At 42.1% G+C, this 21,502-nt stretch overlaps 1 protein-coding gene across 2 annotated transcripts in view; it reads right to left on the minus strand.

Moving 5' to 3' along the window:
• Positions 1-9,667: 9,667 nt before the first annotated feature.
• slco3a1a (solute carrier organic anion transporter family member 3A1a) overlaps positions 9,668-21,502 on the minus strand; it is a 94,830-nt gene continuing 82,995 nt past the window's right edge. Inside the window, exon 10 of one of the 2 annotated variants that reach the window (XM_061894795.1) lies at positions 9,668-12,920. In XM_061894795.1, coding sequence (XP_061750779.1) covers positions 12,568-12,920 — 353 coding nt within the window. In that variant the 3' untranslated portion in view covers positions 9,668-12,567. Of the gene's footprint in view, positions 12,921-14,923; positions 15,474-21,502 lie in introns of those variants that run through there. The other variant, XM_061894796.1, reaches the window with a different exon arrangement.

Consider the following 21,502-nt stretch of genomic DNA (forward strand, 5'->3'; position numbering starts at 1 on the left):
AAAAACATTGTTCGTCAATTAAAAAATTATTTGTAAAAAAAAGTTTTTCAATTGAAAAACGATTCACGAGTATTTAAAAAAACGATTTGCAAGCAATGATAACAATTCTGTAATATAAAAATAATTTTCTTAAAAGTAAAAATAATGCACTAGTATAACAATTGTCTTAAAATTAAAAAAGAAATTGTAAGTATAGTAACAATTTTCTGAAATAAAAAAAAATATTTGCAAGTAAAAAGAAAGCAATTTCTGCAAGTAAAAAAATGATTCACAAGTCTATGAGTAAAAACTTTTGGCAGTATAATTTCACCCTGCACGATTCACGCACTTTCCCCCGTAATTTGAACTCTAAAACGAGGTAGTGCTGCTAAGTAAATTTAAGGCTGTCAGAGCGACTGGTATTTGCACATGGTGGCATCCACCAAAAATAACAAAGAAGAAGAGGCAGGATGGGCAGTGAAATGGCGGACAGAAGAGAGGGGAAACAGGCTCAACCAATAAGTTAGAGGGTGGAATATTACTACGTCCAAATAATATATATATATATATATATATATATATATATATATATATATATATATATATATATATATATTTACAGTCGTGGTCAAAAGTTATCTGCATCTCTAGATCAGCGACAAACTTTTAAAATTCACTGATAAAGTCCGAACAGGGCCCAGGAGGTTGATAGATAACTGCGAGATAAAGAGGTAGCGGTGTTACAGACCTCAGAGTAAGTACCTTAAATTATTTATATTAATGACTTAGATTAGGGCTAAAGTTAAGGTTTTTATTGTATATTAGTGCGACCCCGCCATGCCTTTTAAGGGGATGGGCAATATGTGCAGTCCTATAGTTAGAAGGAGATGCATCGTTAGGTGGAGAATGTTCGTCTGGTTTTGGCCAAGTGTCACTGAGACCAATGACGTTAAGATTGTTGTCTCTAATAACCTAATCAAGAGACAATGATCTGATGTTTAAAAAGACCATATTATAGGTAGTGGACTGTTTTGAGGCATTTTTGTTAATGGTATCCACAGTACTGATATTTATAACGTTAAGTCTATTTCGCGTAGCGCACCTTAAATCATTTTGATAACATCTGGGAATTGAAATGATGGGGATCTTGAAATTATTTGCTTGGTGCTGCGATAGTTTTAATGCATCATCATTTGCCACCTCAGTAGAATACATGTTCACCTCTGGCACAGTCACTACAGAAAAAACATGATGTGAGTTGTGTATTATTCTCTGGGAAATGCTATGTGTGCAGGAATTTTCCAGCGAGGCGCTGGTTTAATTCTATCTTAACTGACTCTTCACCCGGACTAACAGACACGGTAATTGCCTGTGTCCGAGCTTGCTCTAGTCTAGTTAGTCAAGTGTGGCTCAACCAGTAATCTGTGTTTCTAGATGAAGTAATGGTGCCTTTCCGATTAGGGTGAAGGCCGTCCCTCCTCAGCAAGCCTGGTTTGCCCTAGAAAAAGGGCATTTTATCAATAAACTTTAGTCCCCGTTCTCTAGTGAGCCACTGGTTAAGAGAGACTCATCTGCTATACCTCTCATCATTGCCTCTCGCAGGCAGGGGGCCTGAGACAAGTAATCGATGCCGAGACATCTTTCTAGCGAGATTACAAGTCCTGGCTACGTTCCCCTTTGTAATGGCTGACTTTCTCATTCTAGTGTCATTGGAGCCAACGTGTACAACTATGTTCATGTAACTAGTGGTGTGATTAGCCTGTCGTACGTGTTTACTAGGCCTGTTGCGAATCAGCTCCCTAAGATTCGCTTCAATGTCAGGAGCTTCAGCCCCAGGAATACACTTAATTATGGCTGGTTTACTAAGCTGTATGTTCCAGGTGATGGAGTCCCGTATTACTAAGGTGCGGTAGACTGGGATGTAGGACTAGCTGAATGGCTAAATCTGTTATGCATCTAAACCGGCTCTCCGTGGCTTGTCGGACACTTAGGTTTACTACAAACTGAGCTAGTCAGCTTACTACAGCTAACGCTACCACAAGGTCCTCTAGAACGACCAACCTATCCATGAGAACAGTGCGCGTAGAGCAAGGAGCTAAATTCATGTTGTTTCTTTCACCGAGTCAAGTTATTGCTGCCTTTGGAGGACCATAGCTTCAAACCGGGACTAGCTTAGCAACTAGCCAGCTGAAAGTGAGGCGGTGAGACAGAAAGTGAGTGTCATGTAAGTTTGATAAGACTACTAAATATGTTGGAGAAGGAATAGCAAAAGCTGTAAAACAATTAAAAGCACACAGATAGAAAGATAGCACTTAGCTTTTAAGCGCCGAAACAGCCGCTTAACAGAGAGAGATGGATAGCCCGGTCCTCTGCAAAATTCTTTTAATCAAATGTGGCCCCTGAGTCAAAAGGTTTGGGGACCCCTGCTCTATACAGTAAGTAAATAATAAAAAACATCGTGATTTTTTATTTATGAATCAGATTTTGTATCCAGATGACTACTGGAAGTACACACTCGGCATACTAACAATGTGATACAAGTCCTTATGTAACACTCGTCTGTTCCAAAGCAGCCATGAGGCTAGCTTCTGCCTCTTGATTAAAAGATGAAAACACTTCTTTCAAGCAGCTTTTATTCTGCAGGTTGCCAGCCTCGTGTGTGTTTTTACTTTCAACAAGGAGACTTCCTCATGCACTTGTGCCGTCTTTGATGTGTGCCCAAGTCGCAGTGATGCAATACACTGCTTTTGTGTCCCGACACCAGGAAAAGTATTTACATTAATACACACACACACTAATACACGCACACACACACACACACACACACACACACACACACACATATATATATATACACACACACACATATATATATACATATACACATATATATATATACATACATACACACACATACACACATGAGGCCTTTAATCCCAGGAACACCATGCAGGGTGGTGGTAGTATTATATATATATATATATATATATATATATATATATATATATATATATATATATATATATATATATATATATATATATATATATATATATATATATATATATATATATATATATATATAATGTCTATATATAAGGTCCCACCCTTGACAATGCATTGTGCAGCCTAAACCAACAATAAGGTTGAAGGAATTAACTGTACAAATGAAGCACAAATCTGGAGAAATAGCCAAAAAGACTTGAGGCTGTAATTGCTTCCAAAGGAGAAACAATCAAGTATTTCGCAAAGGCTGTGAATACTTATATAAGTACATGTGATTTGTTCCTTTTTCAGATTTAATACATTTGCAAAAAAATCTATAAAAAACTTTTACACATTGTGATTATGGGGTATTGTGTGTAAAATTTTGAATATAAAAATTCATTTATTCCATTTTTGAATAATGCTGTAACATTAAATGTGGGAAAAGTGAGGTGCTGTCAATACTTTCCGGATGCACTCTGTCCAATTTGTTGTTTCGAAAGATCATAAAAAAAATATAAACTAAACAGGAGATGGCACAATGGTGCAAATCTGGCCACAACTGTCATTTAGGCACTATTTTACTTGTGCTGTCAAATGGTTATTTAAAAAAAACAATCAGATTATTTACACTTTTGAATATGGATTAATAACAGTAGCTACAAAAGCATTGCTTTACTTATATTTGTTCGCGGATCTACTGCGCCAGCGCCATTTGTCTTCCACTGCTTGACAGCGTTCTTGCTACCAGCTACCTGAAAAATGTATTTTGCTTTTAGATGCCATTTTAATTTTTGTTGTGCTTCAACATGAGAATTGACAGTGCAATATATGTAAATTACCTTGTTTTGTTGATTTTGTAGTGAAATCAGCCACCGGTTCATCTTTGCACTCGCGTATGTACTGACCTGATCACTGACCACAGAACAACCTTGTTCAGCCTTTCAGTATGGAAGTAGAATTTTCTCACATTAACTTATATATATCAATATGCTATTAATACATATGCATATATTAATATATATATATACACAAATACAAACCCCATTTCCATATGAGTTGGGAAATTGTGTTAGATGTAAATATAAACGGAATACAATGATTTGCAAATCCTTTTCAACCCATATTCAATTGAATGCTCTACAAAGACAAGATATTTGATGTTCAAACTCATACATTTTTTATTTTTTTTTGCAAATAATAATTAACTTAGAATTTCGTGGCTGCAACATGTGCCAAAGTAGTTGGGAAAGTGTATGTTTACCACTGTGTTACATCACCTTTTCTTTTAACAACACTGGGAACTGAGGAAACTAATTGTTCAAGCTTTGAAAGTGGAATTCTTTCTCATTCTTATTTTATGTAGAGCTTTAGTCGTTCAACGGTCTGGGGTCTCCGCTGTCGTATTTTACGCTTCATAATGCGCCACACATTTTTGATGGGAGACAGGTCCGGACTGCAGGCGGGCCAGGAAAGTACCCGCACTCTTTTACCACGAAACCACGCTGTTGTAACACGTGGGTTGGCATTGTCTTGCTGAAATAAGCAGGGGTGTCCATGATAACGTTGCTTAGATGACAACCTATGTTGCTCCAAAACCTGTATGGACCATTCATTATTAATGGTGCCTTCACAGATGTGTAAGTTACCCATGTCTTGGGCACTAATACACCCCCATACCATCACAGATGCTGGCTTTTGAACTTTGCGCCTATAACAATCCGGAAGGTTATTTTCCTCTTTGTTCCGGAGGACACCAGGTCCACAGTTTCCAAATATAATTTGAAATGTGGACCCGTCAGACCACAGAACACGTTTCCACTTTGCATCAGTCCATCTTAGATGAACTCAGGCCCAGCGAAGCCAGCAGCGTTCCTTGGTGTTGTTGATAAATGGGTTTTGCTTTGCATAGCAGAGTTTTAATTTGCACTTACAGATGTAGCGACAAACTGTAGTTACTGACTGGTTTTATGAAGTGTTCCTGAGCCCATGTGGTGATATCTTTTACACACTGATGTCGGTTTTTGATGCAGTACCACCTGATGAATCAAAGGTCCGTAATATCATCGCTTACGTGCAGTGATTTCTCCAGATTCTCTTAACCTTTTGATAATTTTATGGACCGTGGATGTTGAAATCCCTAAATTACTTTCAATAGCTCATTGAGAAATGTTGTTCTAAAACTGTTCGACAATTTGCTTACAAATTGGTGACCCTCGCCCCATCCTTGTTTGTGAACTACTTAGCATTTCATGGAAGCTGTTTTATACCCAATCATGGCACCCACCTGTTCCCAATTAGCCTGCACACCTGTGGGATGTTCTAAATAAGTGTTTGATGAGCATTTCTGAACTTTATCAGTATTTATTTCCACCTTTCCCAACTGCTTTGTCACGTGATGCTGGCATCAAATTCGAAAGTTAATGATTATTTGCAAAAAAAAAAAGTTTATCAGTTTGAACATCAAATATGTTGTCTTTGTAGCATATTCAACTGAATATGGGTTGAAAATGATTTGCAAATCATTGTATTCCGTTTATATTTACATCTAACACAATTTCCCAACTCATATGGAAACGGGGTTTGTACAAATGTGATATAGAAATAAATAATTTGTATTAATTAACCCGTATTTGTATATTTTTGAGATTTTAACATATATACAAAAAAAGTATAAATATAAAAATGTGACATACAAATAAATCAAGAACTTGTATAAATAAATGCGTATTTGTAAATATATTTTTGAGATTTGAATATAAATATGCTTGACTTTGTGTTTGTATTGAATTTGCAGGGAATAAGTGGTAAAAAATGGATGGATGGATGGATTGAATTTGCATATCTGGATCGCTGTTTTGCTTATGTGTCAATGAGACATTAGTCCCACAAACCAGATGCACAAATAAATGTGACCTACACACTCCCCTGAACAACCAGCAGAGGGCACGGCAGCCAGAGCCGTCTGAGCTAGTGCGCAGGTGGAGAAGTTCCGGCTAGATATAGTCGGACGCTCTTCGACGCACAGCAAGGGCTCTGGAACCAGTTCTCTCGAGAGGGGCTGGACTCTCTCCCACTCTGGTGTTGCCAGCAGTGAAAGGAGACGGGCTGGGGTGAAAATCCGCCAAGGCTGCCTTTTGTCATCAATTCTGTTCATAACTTTTATGGACAGAATTTTCAAGGCGCTGTCAGGGCGTTGAGGGTATCTGGTTTGGTGGCTGTAGAATAAGGTCTCTGCTTTTTGATGATATGGACCATATGGCTTCTTCTGGCCAAGACCTTCAGCTCTCACTGGATCGGTTTGCAGCCGAATGTGAAGCGACTGGGATGAGAATCAGCACCTCCAAGTCCGAGTCCATGGGTCTCCCTCGGAAAAGGGTGGAGTGCCATCTCCGAGTTGGGGGAGGAGATCTTGCCCCAAGTGGAGGAGTTCAAGTACCTCTGAGTCTTGTTCACGAGTGAGGGAAGAGTGGATCGTGAGGTTGACAGGCAGATCGGTGCGGCGTCTTCAGTAATACGGACGCTGTATCGATCCGTTGTGGTGAAGAAGGAGCTGAGCCAGAAGGCAAAGCTCTCAATTTACCGGTCGATCTACGTTCCCATTCTCACCTATGGTCATGAGCTTTGGGTTATGACCAAAAGGACAAGATCACGTGTACAAGCGGCCCAAATGAGCTTCCTTTGCTGGAAAAAGGAGGAGAAGCTCTGTCATCCGTGAGGAGCTCTAAGTAAAGACACTGCTCCTCCACATCGAGAGGAGCCAGATGAGGTTATTCGGGCATCTTCTCAGGATGCCACCCGATCGCCTCCCTCGGTAGGTGTTTTGGGCACGTCCGACCGGTAGGCCACAGAAAGAGCCAGGACACGTTCACGCCTGGGAACGCTCCGGGAGCCCCCGGCAGGAGCTTTGGCAGTGGCTGGGGAGAGGGATGTCTGGGCTTCCCTGCTTAGGCTGCTGCCCCGTGACCCGACCTCGGATAAGCGGAAGAGGATGGATAAGTGGATGGATGGAAGTTGATGTGAGACAATTGTACTTCCATATTTCAGGTAACCATTCGCAGATAAAGGGAAAAAAGCAGGTGTGGTTGAAATGAATCTGTCTTTATACACCATCAATGCAATAGTTCATGTGATCAATCACATTGTTCATTTTGCCATTTTGCTAAGTGGCTGTATGGAGCATTTTCAAAACTGGAAAAAGATCGGGGGGAAATATTTTTTTTTGTTTTAATATGGTTTCCCTTTGGGGGACACACATGACACACACCTTTAATATGTTTGTGTTTATGCTACACTAAGGACAGTATTTTGTCCTACTAAATTGGGCGGTCTTTGAACTCACCATAGTAGTGTAGACTGTGACTCAGCAGTTTGTTTACATGTTTATGACTTTCTCCTACGCCTCTACACAAAGACATATATTATGCCCCTCCTTCCTTGTCTATTTTGTCCACTTAACTTTTTGGTGGACAAAAGGCACAAAGGTGAGCTTTGTTGATGTTATTGACTTGTTTGGAGTGCTATATAGGCTTAATTGGTCAGTGCATGACTGGACGCTAATCGATGCTAACATGCTACTTAGGTTGGTATATCTAACATAGACACTTACATCTACCCACCACGCAGTCTGATAGTTTATATATCAATGATGAAATATTAACATTGCAACACATGCCAACACGGCCTTTTTAGTTTACTAAATTACAATTCTAAATTTCCCGGGAGTTTCTTGTTGAAAACGTTGTATAATGATGACGTGTACGCAGGACGTCACGGGTTCTTAGGAAGTATGAGCGCTGCACACACACGCAGCTAAAAGTCGTCTACTTTAACGGCATAATTATACAGTATTTTGGACATCTGTGTTGCGGAATCTTTTGCAATTTGTTCAATTAATATTAGAGAAGTCACAGTAGAAAGATGGAGTTGGGAAGCTTTAGCCTTTAGCCACACAAACACACAGTGAGTCCTTGTTTAAAATTACTGGAGGTGAAACGTTACTATAGATCAGAGTGCGGTCAAGCCAACATGGATCCCTACCGAATGTCAACCAGCAGGTTTCGGTGAGAAAATTGTGGTTAAAAAGTCAGTTCTTACCGGAGAAAAGCTGAGCTTGTGCCGTCCATAGCTGCCGTCGACTCCCCTGAGACATTGGCGTCAAGACACCCGGGGCGACACCCTTCCGACTACCAGGTACTATTTAACTCACTAAAACACTAGCAACACAACAGAAAGATAAGGGATTTCCCAGAATTAACCTTGTGAATGTGTCTAAAAACATCGGAATCTGTCCCAATGCAATCGTGTTTTTTTTTATTTAACTTTTTTTTTTTCTTCCTAGTCCGTCGCTATCAATATCCTCAAACACGAATCTTTCATGCCCGCTCAAATTAATGGGGAAATTGTGTTTTTTTCGGTCCGAAAAGCACTTTTTGTTGGAGGCTCCCATTAAAATCAATGTGAATATGTGAGGAGCCATCAAACATGTGACGTCATCGTGTGCAACTTCCGGTAGAGGCAGGGCTTTTTCTCCAAGCACCGAAAGTTGCGAACTCTATCGTTGATGTTCTCTACTAAATCCTTTCAGCAAAAATATGGCAATATCGCGAAATGATCAAGTATGACACATAGAATGGACCTGCTATCCCCATTTAAATAAAATCTCATTTCAGTAGGCCTTTAAAGTCATTTTGATAGGCTAATATAACAATATAGACACTTAATGTGTTGGATTCATTATAACACTTACAGTATATAAGACTTTTAAAGTCATTTGGATAGCAGGCTAATATAGCGAATATAAACACATAATGTGTTGCTTTCATTATAACACTTATATAAGTAAGGCTTTTCATTTTTTGCGGCTCCAGTTTTTTTGTCTTTTTGGCTTCCAATATGACTCTTTCAACATTTTGGTCTGCTGACCCCTGGTGTGACTGCATCACTTTCGTGTTTCAAAAATTCTGCCTGTATGAAAAAATTAATCTTCAGTCACACGTTTAACGTTTTTTTATTATTGCGGTTGCATTTTTCCAAATTAATTTATTAGTATTATTAGTGTTCTTTTTATTAACTAACTTTACTTGTGTTTTTATTTTCCATCCATTTTCTACCGCTTTTCCCTCTCGGAAAGACCCCGACCCCAGGGCTCAAACCCAGGCCCTTTGTATTGTGAGGCACATGCATTAAACCCTTACCACTGTGGTGCCTGTATTTTATTTTGAGAGCTCCCAATATTTTAGACCAGTGGTGTCTAAACTCCTTCCCCCGAGGGCCGCACACTGAAAAATAAGTGGGGACATTTTGATAAATTTTTTTATTTAAAAAATGCTACAAACAGATGTTATATATATATGTAAAGACAACACTTTCGTCAGCTTTGTGTTTTGGTGACTACATTATTATTATTAGTTTAAAATGTCAGCTTTTTCTCATTACATTATGAGTTTTTGCTCTTTTTGTCTCACATTTTTACCTTTTTTTTTTTTTTGAAAATATGTTGCAGATATCCCCTGTTCTACGCCACCAAGCAGGAAGTAAAATCGTGCATTTGTCAAACATTTTACATTCCTGTCCTTTTCCCGTAGTTTGCATCGTTAGGCTTGTTTATTTGGATTCACAGAGTGAGTTGATTGTCGCCATCAACTGCCCCTCTGGTATCAGAGCGCTCGCTCCAGACTGTAGAAAGGGCCAATCGCCGCAATGTTATTGAAAAAGTATTTATTTCCAGAGTAAAATAAATGCCATCCATACAAAAAGAGTAAGAAAAGAGGACAAGGTCAAAACTAGAACTGCAGAGAGATCAGTAGCATCGTAACAAGTCGCCTTAAAATGGAAATTGTCCACACACACACGCCAGGAAGAAACGCGTGTGTAGTGTCTGCAGCTACCACAGAACTAGTCTGAAGACACACTTTGTGTTTCTATTACGTTCACTGCAAATCTTCTCATGTGACATCATAGAGTAAGTATAGAATATAGGCATTGACATCAATATAATGGGGCGTTCAGGGCCTCCAATACAAATATATTACTCCTAATCTCCTAATTAGGAGTCCAAAGAAAATACACATCTTATTTGTAGAATCCCTTCTTAAGACAAATTAGGCTGATGTGCTGTGACGCAAAGACAAAAGGAGTGTGATGTAACACATGTCCAAGCAGCGCGGACGACACAAGCGACACCAAACACCGTCAGTTTGCTTTCATCCCGATCTAAATGGCAACTAGAGAAGTAAATAAAGTCAGGGTGATTCCACTTACCGATGAAATGACTGTAAACACTTGGCAACGTATGTGCTAACGTACAACCACCCCGTCAATACAGTAAAAACCTGGCTGATACATACAGTACGGATAGCAGAACCAAGGAGGACCAGGGCCACACATACGGAAAGAAATAAAAATACAAGAAAAATGTTATAAATAAGAAAAAAAAAAGAGAGAATACAATTGCTATATTACCAGAGAAAGGTTGAGAGAATAAAATATACATTATTCATATTTTATATTGTATCTTTGCAGAAATGTTTCAGGAATAAAGTGACAAGACATGAGTTGCATTTTTCGAAGAATGTTTCTAACATTCCAAATCAGAGGGTCTTCAATGTTTTCCCGGCAAATGATTCCCAAACTGATGGAGAGATAGAACGAGGACCCTATTAATGTATAAAATTTAGAGATTTAAAAAAAAAACGTCTTTAAGGTATGCAATACTATTCCTGCGATCCATTAACCTCGAAAGTTGGAAGTCAGAGCCGAGTTGTGAGCATTCCAGTTATGAGGTTCGAAAATCTAGATGGCCACACCCACTAAAACAATTCTTTCGCTTGCTTTGTCTGAATATTAACAACTTTTGGGAAATATGCACTGTTTCTGCAAGCTTCAAACACAGATAAAGATGAAATGCTATTGCTGGCAATGCAGAACGTAAATACCACATGAAAACAAAATGGAATTGTTACTACCATATTTTACGGGCTATTGAGTATAAGCTGCACCCACCAAAATTGAGAATAAATAAATATTTGTACATATATTAGCCGCACCAGCCTATAAGCCATAAATATATACCAGTTTTACAGATTTTTGTAAATGTTTATTTACATACCTTAATTGTTTGCAAACGGTGCCTGTCACACAGCAGTAAAATGGCTGATCGAACAAAACTGAAGTCATTGTCATGGACTCACTTGCTGCGGAAGCTAGCTCTCCAATCAGCCAAACAGACTCAATAACTCTACAGTGACGTGTTTGTGAATTTTAGAAAATAAAACAATACAAAACAAATGTCATTGTAAGTTAATAATGCTGACACAGACACTTGTAAACGTGTTAGCATATTTGCTAATGCCAATTACAATTATGTTACGAAAGCGCGTACAAATATGCATGAAAACACTCCTACAGACATGTTTTAGTAAGTTGTTTGGAGTGATGAATAAAGTATCATTTCGGACAGAAATGCTATAGACGGTCATACTTCCAGTTCAAGGCACGAAACAGGAAGTACATTTTCAAACTGCAGCACCGGCATTGAGCGAACTTGTCGAAAAGATGGCGCCATAGTACAAACAATAACACACATTTTCAGTGTCCGCCTGTGTTTTATGAAAACTATTTGTTGAATACAAAACGTGACCATTAGCAACAAAAAAAAAATTACATAAATTAGCTGCACCTTTTTATAAGCCGCAGGGTTCAAAGCATAGGGAAAAGTAGTGGCTTGGAGTCTCAAGAATAGGGTATATATAAACAGCCAACAATACATAGTATATGGCTGATTTAGTGCGACAAAACTGACCAGAAGTGCTTATAACGGATATTATAGAAGCTTGTATTGTTTACAATCAAAATGCTCCGGCTTTCCGAGAAGGAAATCTGACCTTGAAGGGCATTCCAGTTGAAACTTCCGACTATGAACTCTGAAATTCTGATTCCCAAGAACAAACGGAATGCCCCATTCGATATTCAGAGAATACAGTATAGCGAGGCTAATATTTAGCTAGCCTAATTCTGAGGATTGTTATAATAATGCAGTATAATTTTCATGTTTGGTTTCAAACCTGCTAGGGACAGTGAGTAGTGTGGCCATGTCACTGCCATCTAAACAACAATGTTAAGGTGTATTTAAAGACATTACATTTGTGGGTAAATTGCAGGTGGAATATAAAACAAATACAAATGTCATGGGCCCCCTGCAGTACCTTTGTGGACCCCTATTGCCGACCTCTGTTTGAACTGTAAAATAGTAACTTTATTCTCATAAAAATTATTTTGGGGGTAAAATTTGAAAAATTCTCATTATATTCCAAAGTTTTTTTCCTAATCATTTTCCGTTACGCGTGGTCCTGGTACTCCTCGGTAAGTGCGATGGTCATGTTCTCCCACACATTCCTGCGGCCATGACAAGAGCTAAAAGAATATGTCAGCCAGTAGTTGTAACGCCACTGCAGTCGATCAGCTAAGCTTACGTGTCTTGTCTTTGTCTACCTAGCAACAACACAAAGAAGCTCCTCGAGTCTACCACGCAGCTAAAAATGGACCCTTGTATTGAGGACATTACAGCATGAAAAGTCCACGCCGTCCTTGTGGCTTCACGGCCTACAAAACAGACTCCATGTTTTCACAACGCTCGTTATCTTCTAGGTTGTAGATGAATTTTGTCCTGTCCGATAGTTTGGGCCCATCCGAGAGCGACGGGTAGAACTCGCTGGGCGACATTTGAGCCTCGTGACTTTTGATGTAGGTGTTGTAGTTGCGGCGCAGGCAGTACCACGTGGTGGCGTACAGGAGGAAGGCCACGGCTTTCAGGATGATGGCCAGGCTGACGTACAGACGCCTGTAGGCCAGGTTGTCGTACAACAAGCAGGCGCCTCTGTCGCCGCAGTCCGAACTCCAGAAAAGGCAGGTGGAGTCGATCCCCGCGCCGAAGATGAGCGGAGGCGGTATGAACCCTGTGGAATGACACATTTAGCATATCGTATTTAGTACGAATGTCCCAATACAGTATTGGTATCAGTCTGATATCACTATTAAAGTAGAAACCCTGTTTCCATATGAGTTGGGAAAATGTGTTAGATGTAAATATAAACGGAATACAATGATTTGCAAATCCTTTTCAACCCATATTCAGTTGAATGCACTACAAAGACAAGATATTTGATGTGACCAACTGTAGTTACTGACAGTGGTTTTATGAAGTGTTCCTGAGCCCATGCAGTGATATCCTTTACACACTGATGTCGGTTTTTGATGCCGTACCGCCTGAGGGATCAAAAGTCCATAATGTCAACACTTAGGTGCAGTGATTTCTCCAGATTCTCTGAATTTCTTGATGATTTTACAGACCGTAGATGGTAAAATCCCTAAATTCCTTGGAATAGCTCGTTGAGAAATGTTTTAAAACTGTTCGACAGTTTGCTTACAAAGTGGTGACCCTCACCCCCATCTTTGTTTGTGAATTACTTAGCATTTCATGGAAGCTGCTTTTATACCCAATCATGACACCCACCTTTTCCCAATTAGCCTGCACACCTGTGGGATGTTCCAAATAGGTGTTTGATGAGCATTTCTCAACTTTATCAGTATTTATTGCCACCTTTCCCAACTTCTTTGTCACGTGTTGCTGGCATCAAATTCTAAAGTTAGTTATTTGCAAAAAAAAAGTATCAGTTTGAACATCAAATATCTTGTCTTTGTAGCTTAGTCAACTGAATATGGGTTGAAAATGATTTGCAAATCATTGTATTCCGTTTATATTTACATCTAACACAATTTCCCTACTCATATGGAAACAGGGTTTGTATCAGTATATCAGCATGTCTATCGGTTGGCCCTGCAATAAGGTGGGGACTTGTCCAGGGTGTACCCCGGCTTCCGCCTGAATGTAGCTGAGATAGGCTCCAGGACCCCCCGCGACCCCAAAAGGGACAAGTGGTAGAAAATGGATGGTTGGATGGAGTATATCAGCAAATTTCCGATACAAACGGTCCTGCTTTTATCTTAAAATGTCCTCCAATAAAACACACATTTAGTCAAGTCATTTACATAAGGTAAATCCATCCATCCATGTTCTTCCGCTTATCTGAGGTCGGGTAGCGGGGGGAGCAGCCTAAGCAGGGAAGATCAGACTTCCCTCTCCCCAGCCACTTCGTACAGCTCCCCCCGGGGGATCCCGAGGTGTTCCCAGGCCAGCCGGGAAAGATGGTCTTTCCCGTGGCTTCCTACCGATCGGACATGCCCAAAACACCTCCATAGGGAGGCGTTCGGGTGGCATCCTGACCAGATACCTGAATCACCTCATCTGGCTCCTCTCGATGTGGAGGAGCAGCGGCTTTACTTTGAGTTCCTCCCGGATGACAGAGCTTCTCACCCTATCTCTAAGGGAGAGCCCCGCCACCCAGCGGAAGAAACTCATTTCGGCCGCTTGTACCCGTGATCTTATCCTTTCGGTCATAACCCAAAGCTCATGATCATAGGTGAGGATGGGAACGTAGATCGACCGGTAAATTGAGAGCTTTGCCTTCCGGCTCAGCTCCTTCTTCACCACAATGGATCGATACAGCGTCTGCATTACTGAAAACGCCGCGCCGATCCGCCTGTCGACCTCACAATCCACTCTTCCCTCACTCATGAACAAGACTCCAAGGTACTTGAACTCTTCCACTTGGGGCAAGATCTCCTTCCCAACCCGGAGATGGGACTCCACCCTTTTCCGGGCGAGATCCATGTGTAGGCAACTAGGAAGTAGCAGCTACACAACAGCTAAGCAGAAAATAGCACACAAACTAGACATACGTAAACATTGTCGGTCATTGAACAATATTGCAGTCTCAAACATTTGTCAATATGAGGAAGTTGTCAATATGAGGAAGTATCAAAAATTATAGGTGGGGTTAGGGGGTTGTCACAACCACTGGCTTGTTAATAGCTGTAACATTAAGGGAGACCACACCGATTTGTACATTTTAGCCAACAGATCTTTTATTTACAACATGTATCAGTGATCAGTAATGTGAATTAACCAAGGAATGTATCAGTAAATGAGTGTTGTCCCAAAAGGGTGCAAGTGTGGTGCTAATCCCGGCCGTCGTTGCCGTGACCATACGGTCACCAAACGAATGTGCCTGTGGGACGAGAGAGAGCGCGAGCATGCTGATGGGAGGCCTTTTATAGGCCGCCCAATCAGCAGCCCTCTGAGATGTTGCACGTCTTCACAGACCAGCTCCACCTGCGGGTCGGAGGACCAAAGTGCCCCAAACACTAACCGGCAGAGCCGGGCATGACATCCCCCCCCCTTAAAAACAGAGACCCGTGTTAACTGGGTCTCTGAAGCACCATCAAAAAATAGAAAACAAAAAACTACAGTAGCCCCAGTAGCTATATTCTAGTCCCACTGACGCACCTCCCCTCCACCCCAGACCAACCAGAACCCAAACCATCCCAAACACCCTCCTTCCCCTCCGACCTTCCCTGCACCCAGCAAATCCTGGTACCCGGACAGCGACCTTTAAGGGAAACAGAGAAAAACCGCAGGTTAGGAGTGAGTGGAGATGATTAGAACTCCTGGTCCAGAGCCCGAGAGAGCGCATCAGCCATTACATTTTCCACCCCGCGAATATGGCGGATCAACAGGTGGAATGGCTGCAGAAACAGTGCCCAGCGCAACAGGCGCTGGTTGGTGGACCCTTTGAAAGACTGCAGAAAAGTGAGAGGGTTGTGATCTGAGTAGACCACAATTGGATGGAGACCCCCTCCCACATAGACTTCAAAGTGTTGCAATGCCCAAATCAATGCTAATGCTTCCTTTTCAATCACTGAATAATTAAATTGGTATTTGTTGAATTTTTTTGAAAAATAGCAAACCGGTCTGGCTACTCCATCATCATCAGCCTGCAGGAGGACCGCACCTGCTCCCACCTGGCTTGCATCCACCTGCAGCTGGAATGGCAGATCCAGTTTGGGTGCAGCCAGGACCGGAGCTGATGTTAACAAAAGCTTTGCATTCTGGAAAGCCTGCTGACACTCCTCCGACCAAATGAATTTGGCGCCACCCTTCAACAAATTGGTCAGAGGAGATACAACAGTTGAAAAATTGCAGCAAAAATTGCGGTAGTACCCGATCATACCCAAAAAGCGCATAAGTTCTTTCTTCGTCGCCGGCACAGGGAAATTATCAATAGCTGCCACCTTTGCGTTAACGGGCCGCACCATCCCCTGGCCGACTACTTTACCCAAATAGACGACTGTGGCACGCGCAAACTCGCATTTCGCTAAATTTACTGTGAGGTTTGCTGCCACCAACCTCTGGAAAAGCGCTCGAATGCGAGCCAAATGTTCGTCCCAACTGTCTGAATGACAAACGGCGTCGTCCAAATAAACCGCGCACCCCTGCAGCCCCCCAACGACCCTATTCATGAGCCGTTGGAAGGTTGCAGGAGCATTCCGCAAACCGAAGTTCATTCGAGTATACGAATACAAACCGGAAGAGGTAATGAATGCAGATATCTCCTGCGCTCTCTGCGTCAAAGGCACTTGATAGTAACCTTTCAATAAATCAAATTTGCTGACATAACGAGCACCCCCAACCTGATCCACACAGTCCTCGATACGTGGCAATGGAAAAGAATCTGGTCTAGTCACAGCATTTACTTTCCTATAATCCGTACAGAATCTATAGGTGTTATCTGACTTTTCCACCAGTAGACATGGCGATGCCCAACTGGAGTAAGATGGCTTGGCGAGACCATGATCAAGCAGATACTGCACACTGTCCTCCATACTCTTCTGTTTATCGGGAGCCACTCGATAAAATCTTTGTCGTATTGGGCGGGCACCCTTTGTGTCAATGTCATGTTCAATTAGTGTGGTACAGGTTGGAGTGTCGGAAAACAAAGGCAAAAACTCAAAAATCAAATCCGACAACTGTTTACGCTGTACCTCACTTAAATGACCGAGGAGACTATCTAGCTCCTTTAACTGCTGAGTATTATCCAAGCGCCCGTGTAACACTGAATCATCAGGTGCGCGCACTTCATCCCAAGCTGCCACCTCCGGCCAGTTGAGCGGTTCCCCAACCCCAACGGCTAGACCCACTGGACTCGCAGCAATCCCACCCGCCTTGTCGGAACCTGCAGAGTGGTAAGGCTTGAGTAAATTCACATGACACAGTTGCTGTGATCGTTTACGATCAGGAGTTGACAGTAAATAATTGAGATCTGACACTTGGCTCATAACCGTAAATGGACCAGAGTATTTTGCTGTAAATGGTGACCCCGGAATGGGCAGCAAAGCTAAAACGTGATCACCTGAATTGAAAACTCTGATCTTCGCTTTACGGTCATAACGCAGCTTCATTTTCACCTGAGCTTTAGTCAAATGCTCGGTTGCCTCTTTCCATGCAAGCAACAGCCTACGACGAAAACCATCTACATACTCAGTGAAACTGACGGGAGTGTTCTGCAGATCCAGATTGGCATTTAAAACAGACAGTGAGGTCCGGACTTTGTGGCCAAAGACTAGGTCATTTGGACTAAAACCAGTGCTTTCTTGAACTACACCACGCGCAGACAACAAGAGCCATGGCAACGCCTCCTCCCAATCTCTCCGCATCTCAACACAGTAAACGCGCAAGAGAGACTTCAACGTGGCATGCCAACGCTCCAATGCCCCCTGACTCTGTGCGTGATACGCGCTGCTCAAATTGTGCTTCACCTGCATCGACTTCAACGCTGCAGCAAATGTTCTGGAGGTAAAGTTAGACCCTCTGTCGCTCTGAATTACCTTTGGAATGCCAAAGACAGAAATGAATTTAGACAAACATTTCAATATTGACCTTGTGGTAATTGTTCTCAAGGCATACGCTGCTGGATACCGAGTGGCCTGGCACATGATGGTAAAGAGGTACACACAACCAGATTTCGAAGGGGGTAGTGGACCTACACAATCAATAATGAGATGCTCAAATGGTGTGCCAACAGACGGAATAGGTTGAAGTGGTGCAGGTTTAATGGGAGTACTCTGTTTCGCAACCTGGCAAACATGACATGCTTTGACAAATCTAGATACATGGCGTTTCATCCGTGGCCAGTAAAAATGTTCCAAAAGACGTCGGTAGGTTTTCTTAACTCCAAAATGCCCAGACTCTGCTCCATGGGCTGTTCTCAAAATCAAATCACGGTATTTGTCAGGTACCATCACTTGAATCACCTGACCTGCCACTTCAGGATCAACACCTGGCAACCACGTATGCAGCAAAACGCCATTCTGAATGAAGTAACCCATCGTTGGATCAGTAGAAACTAAGGCAAAATATTTCTCAAAGCTCTGATCATTCTTTTGTGCCTCAATTAAATCTTGACATGACAGAGGTTCGGGCAGCTCAAGAACAAAAATAGGCACAGATTTGGACACATCCGACGATTGCGCCTGCGTGCGAGACATTGCCCTAGTCACAGCACAAGCAGTAAACACTTCTGGGAATTCTTGACAACACGCGTCTGGCTCCTCTACAGATAGCGGTACAGGTGTAACAACTGGAGGTGGAGAAACTAAACACCCACCCAAATTGTTCCCCAGAATTACATGGATATCCTGCATAGGCAGAGACGGTCTCACAGCAATAGTCACCTCCCCATTCACAAATCCTGAACACAAGTGAATTTTGTGCAACGGTACAGAAAATGACTGCATGCCTATTCCTCTAATCAAAATACATTTCCCAGTGTCAGATGCTGTGGAAAATGGCAAAACTGCTCCAGAAATGAAACTCTCAGATGCCCCAGTGTCTCTTAAGATTTTAACTGGAACTTTTTGTGTCTCTCCAACCAATGACACCCAGCCATCACTAATGAATGGAGCGAAATCAGACGCAGCTGACTCTACTGATTTCGTCTGCTCGTCTGACACAGATGCACCATCTTCAATCACTTGCTCACAATGAACTTCCAAACGAGGTAACGGTGTTAGATCAGAGACGCCAAAATCAACTGGATGCACAACAGAAACACACCCAGCTACCTTGGCATTAGATTTACGGCCTTTCAACAGCGGGCAGTCCTTTTTCCAATGTCCCTCCTGCAAACAGTAATGACATTTATCCGTCGGGCTTGGGCGAGATTTGCTACTTCCATTATCAAATTTAGGAACATTACTGGAATTGCCATAATTGGATCGATTTGAACTACGACCATAACGAGGAGGAGAACGTTGTGGAGGAGAACGAGCAGGATCATAACGTTGGTGGCTATTATACCGTGGAGGACTGCTGTAAGGCTTACGTTTATGAGTCAACACAAAGGTATCAGCAAGCGAGGCTGCCTCCTCCACTGACTTTGCCTTTTGCTCATTAATGTAGGTTGCAATTCGATCTGGTACAATGTTCTTAAACTGCTCCAAAATCAACAAATCACGCAAATTTTCGTAAGTTGAGACAGACTCTGAAGTGAGCCACCGGTTAAAATAAGTACTCAACTCTCTTGCCACTTCAGCATGGGTCTGATTATCACGTTTACGCCAGTTTCTGAAACGTTGTCTGTAAGCTTCTGGATTCAGTTCATAACATTTCTAGACCGCTTTTTTCACCTCAGCATACTTGTGCCTATCAACAGGTGTTAATGCCAAGTATGCCTCCCGTGCGCGTCCTACTAGTACAGTTTGCAAAAGCACCGTTCTATCCTCTTCACTCCACTTTTTGTCAGAGGCCATCTGTTCAAACAGTGAGAAAAACACGTCTGGGTCACGTTCGTCAAACTTTGGAACATACTTTACCATGCTATCCATACTTGACCCGGACAGATTTCCACTAAACTTACCTTCTGACATTAGTTTCAAACGATCCTGTTCAATTTTAATTTTCTCAAGCTGTACTGTAAGGTCCATTTCACCTTTTTTCAAATCCATTTCTTTTTCAAATTTGAGTCTCTCCATATCTGCTTGCTGTTGCAATTCTCGTTCTAATTTGATTTTTTCCAGTTCAAAAAGACGTTCTTTCTCCTTAGCCTGTTGCGCCCACTCAAATTCAAGTGCCTTCATCTCTCTTTGTTGCTCAAAAGTCAGTATGCCTACCCTCTCTGACTGCATAGGCTCTGACATACCCTTCACATGAGCGTCACCACCTTTTCCTGAAGGCAAAATGCTCTGCTCACACAAAAACTCGTGAATGGAGTCACGCAAGGGTCCCTTCTTACCAGTTCTAATGGCTGATGACAATTCCATGCCATACTTTTCTGCCAATTGCAACAACTGTTCCTTATTAAGGGCAAACAATTTCTCAGATGGTGCTTCCACAAAAGCCTCCATCCTGCTCAACCCAGGCCGTCAGTACCAATCTGGCTACTGTACCAAACCAACAATGAAACTACTGAAAAAACAACCCAACCAAAAACTAGCTCTAATTACGCTAGGCTCTCTCTCTCCAACCAATCCAACCAGGTCTCTAAAACATTACAGTTATGTTAACACAGCAAACTAACCTCGGAGCATCCCCCTAAACATTTTCCCCCCACTAGACTAATCTATTTTCACACAGAGCCCGAGGACGAGGATCATTTACTCACCAATACCTGTGGAGACGTACCATCCCGACAAAGCCGATTCAGCCGTTTCTCCAAGGCGGTGCCCTCGCCCAGGCTCTGTGACAGCAGGAACCTAGAACCCGTACTAGATGGGGATAAAGGCGACAGCTCCTAAGAGGCTGAATGCAATGCTACAAACTGCAATGAAACTAAACCAAGATGGCTGGAACAAACAATTCAGTGTCTACCTACACTTGCACGGTCAAACAAAGCCTCAAAAGTACAAATCAGTAGATCCCCCAATTAACTAACTGATAACAGGCCCCAACTGACTATCAGCAGTTCACAATTAGTAACTCAGCTCTACTCACCTTCCTACGCTCCAAAAGCCAGTAGAAGGAATACTCAATACAAAGAGCTCTACGCACCTTCCTACGCTGCCATAGCCAGTAGAAGGAATTACCATAGCCTAAAGTTACTACCAAAGATCGGATGAGCCCCCATATGTCACAACCACTGGCTTGTTAATGGCTGTAACATTAAGGGAGACCACACCGATTTGTACATTTTAGCCAACAGATCTTTTATTTACAACATGTATCAGTGATCAGTAATGTGAATTAACCAAGGAATGTATCAGTAAATGAGTGTTGTCCCAAAAGGGTGCAAGTGTGGTGCTAATCCCGGCCGTCGTTGCCGTGACCATACGGTCACCAAACGAATGTGCCTGTGGGACGAGAGAGAGCGCGAGCATGCTGATGGGAGGCCTTTTATAGGCCGCCCAATCAGCAGCCCTCTGAGATGTTGCACGTCTTCACAGACCAGCTCCACCTGCGGGTCGGAGGACCAAAGTGCCCCAAACACTAACCGGCAGAGCCGGCATGACAGGGGTAGCGGGAGGTGTATATTGTATCGTCCCGGAAGATTTAAAATAAATAAATAAATGGGTTGTACTTGTATAGCGCTTTTCTACCTTCAAGGTACTCAAAGCGCTTTGACACTGCTTCCACATTTACCCATTC

The sequence above is a fragment of the Nerophis ophidion genome, linkage group LG03 (assembly GCF_033978795.1).
Source record: "Nerophis ophidion isolate RoL-2023_Sa linkage group LG03, RoL_Noph_v1.0, whole genome shotgun sequence".
Lineage (NCBI taxonomy): Eukaryota > Metazoa > Chordata > Actinopteri > Syngnathiformes > Syngnathidae > Nerophis > Nerophis ophidion.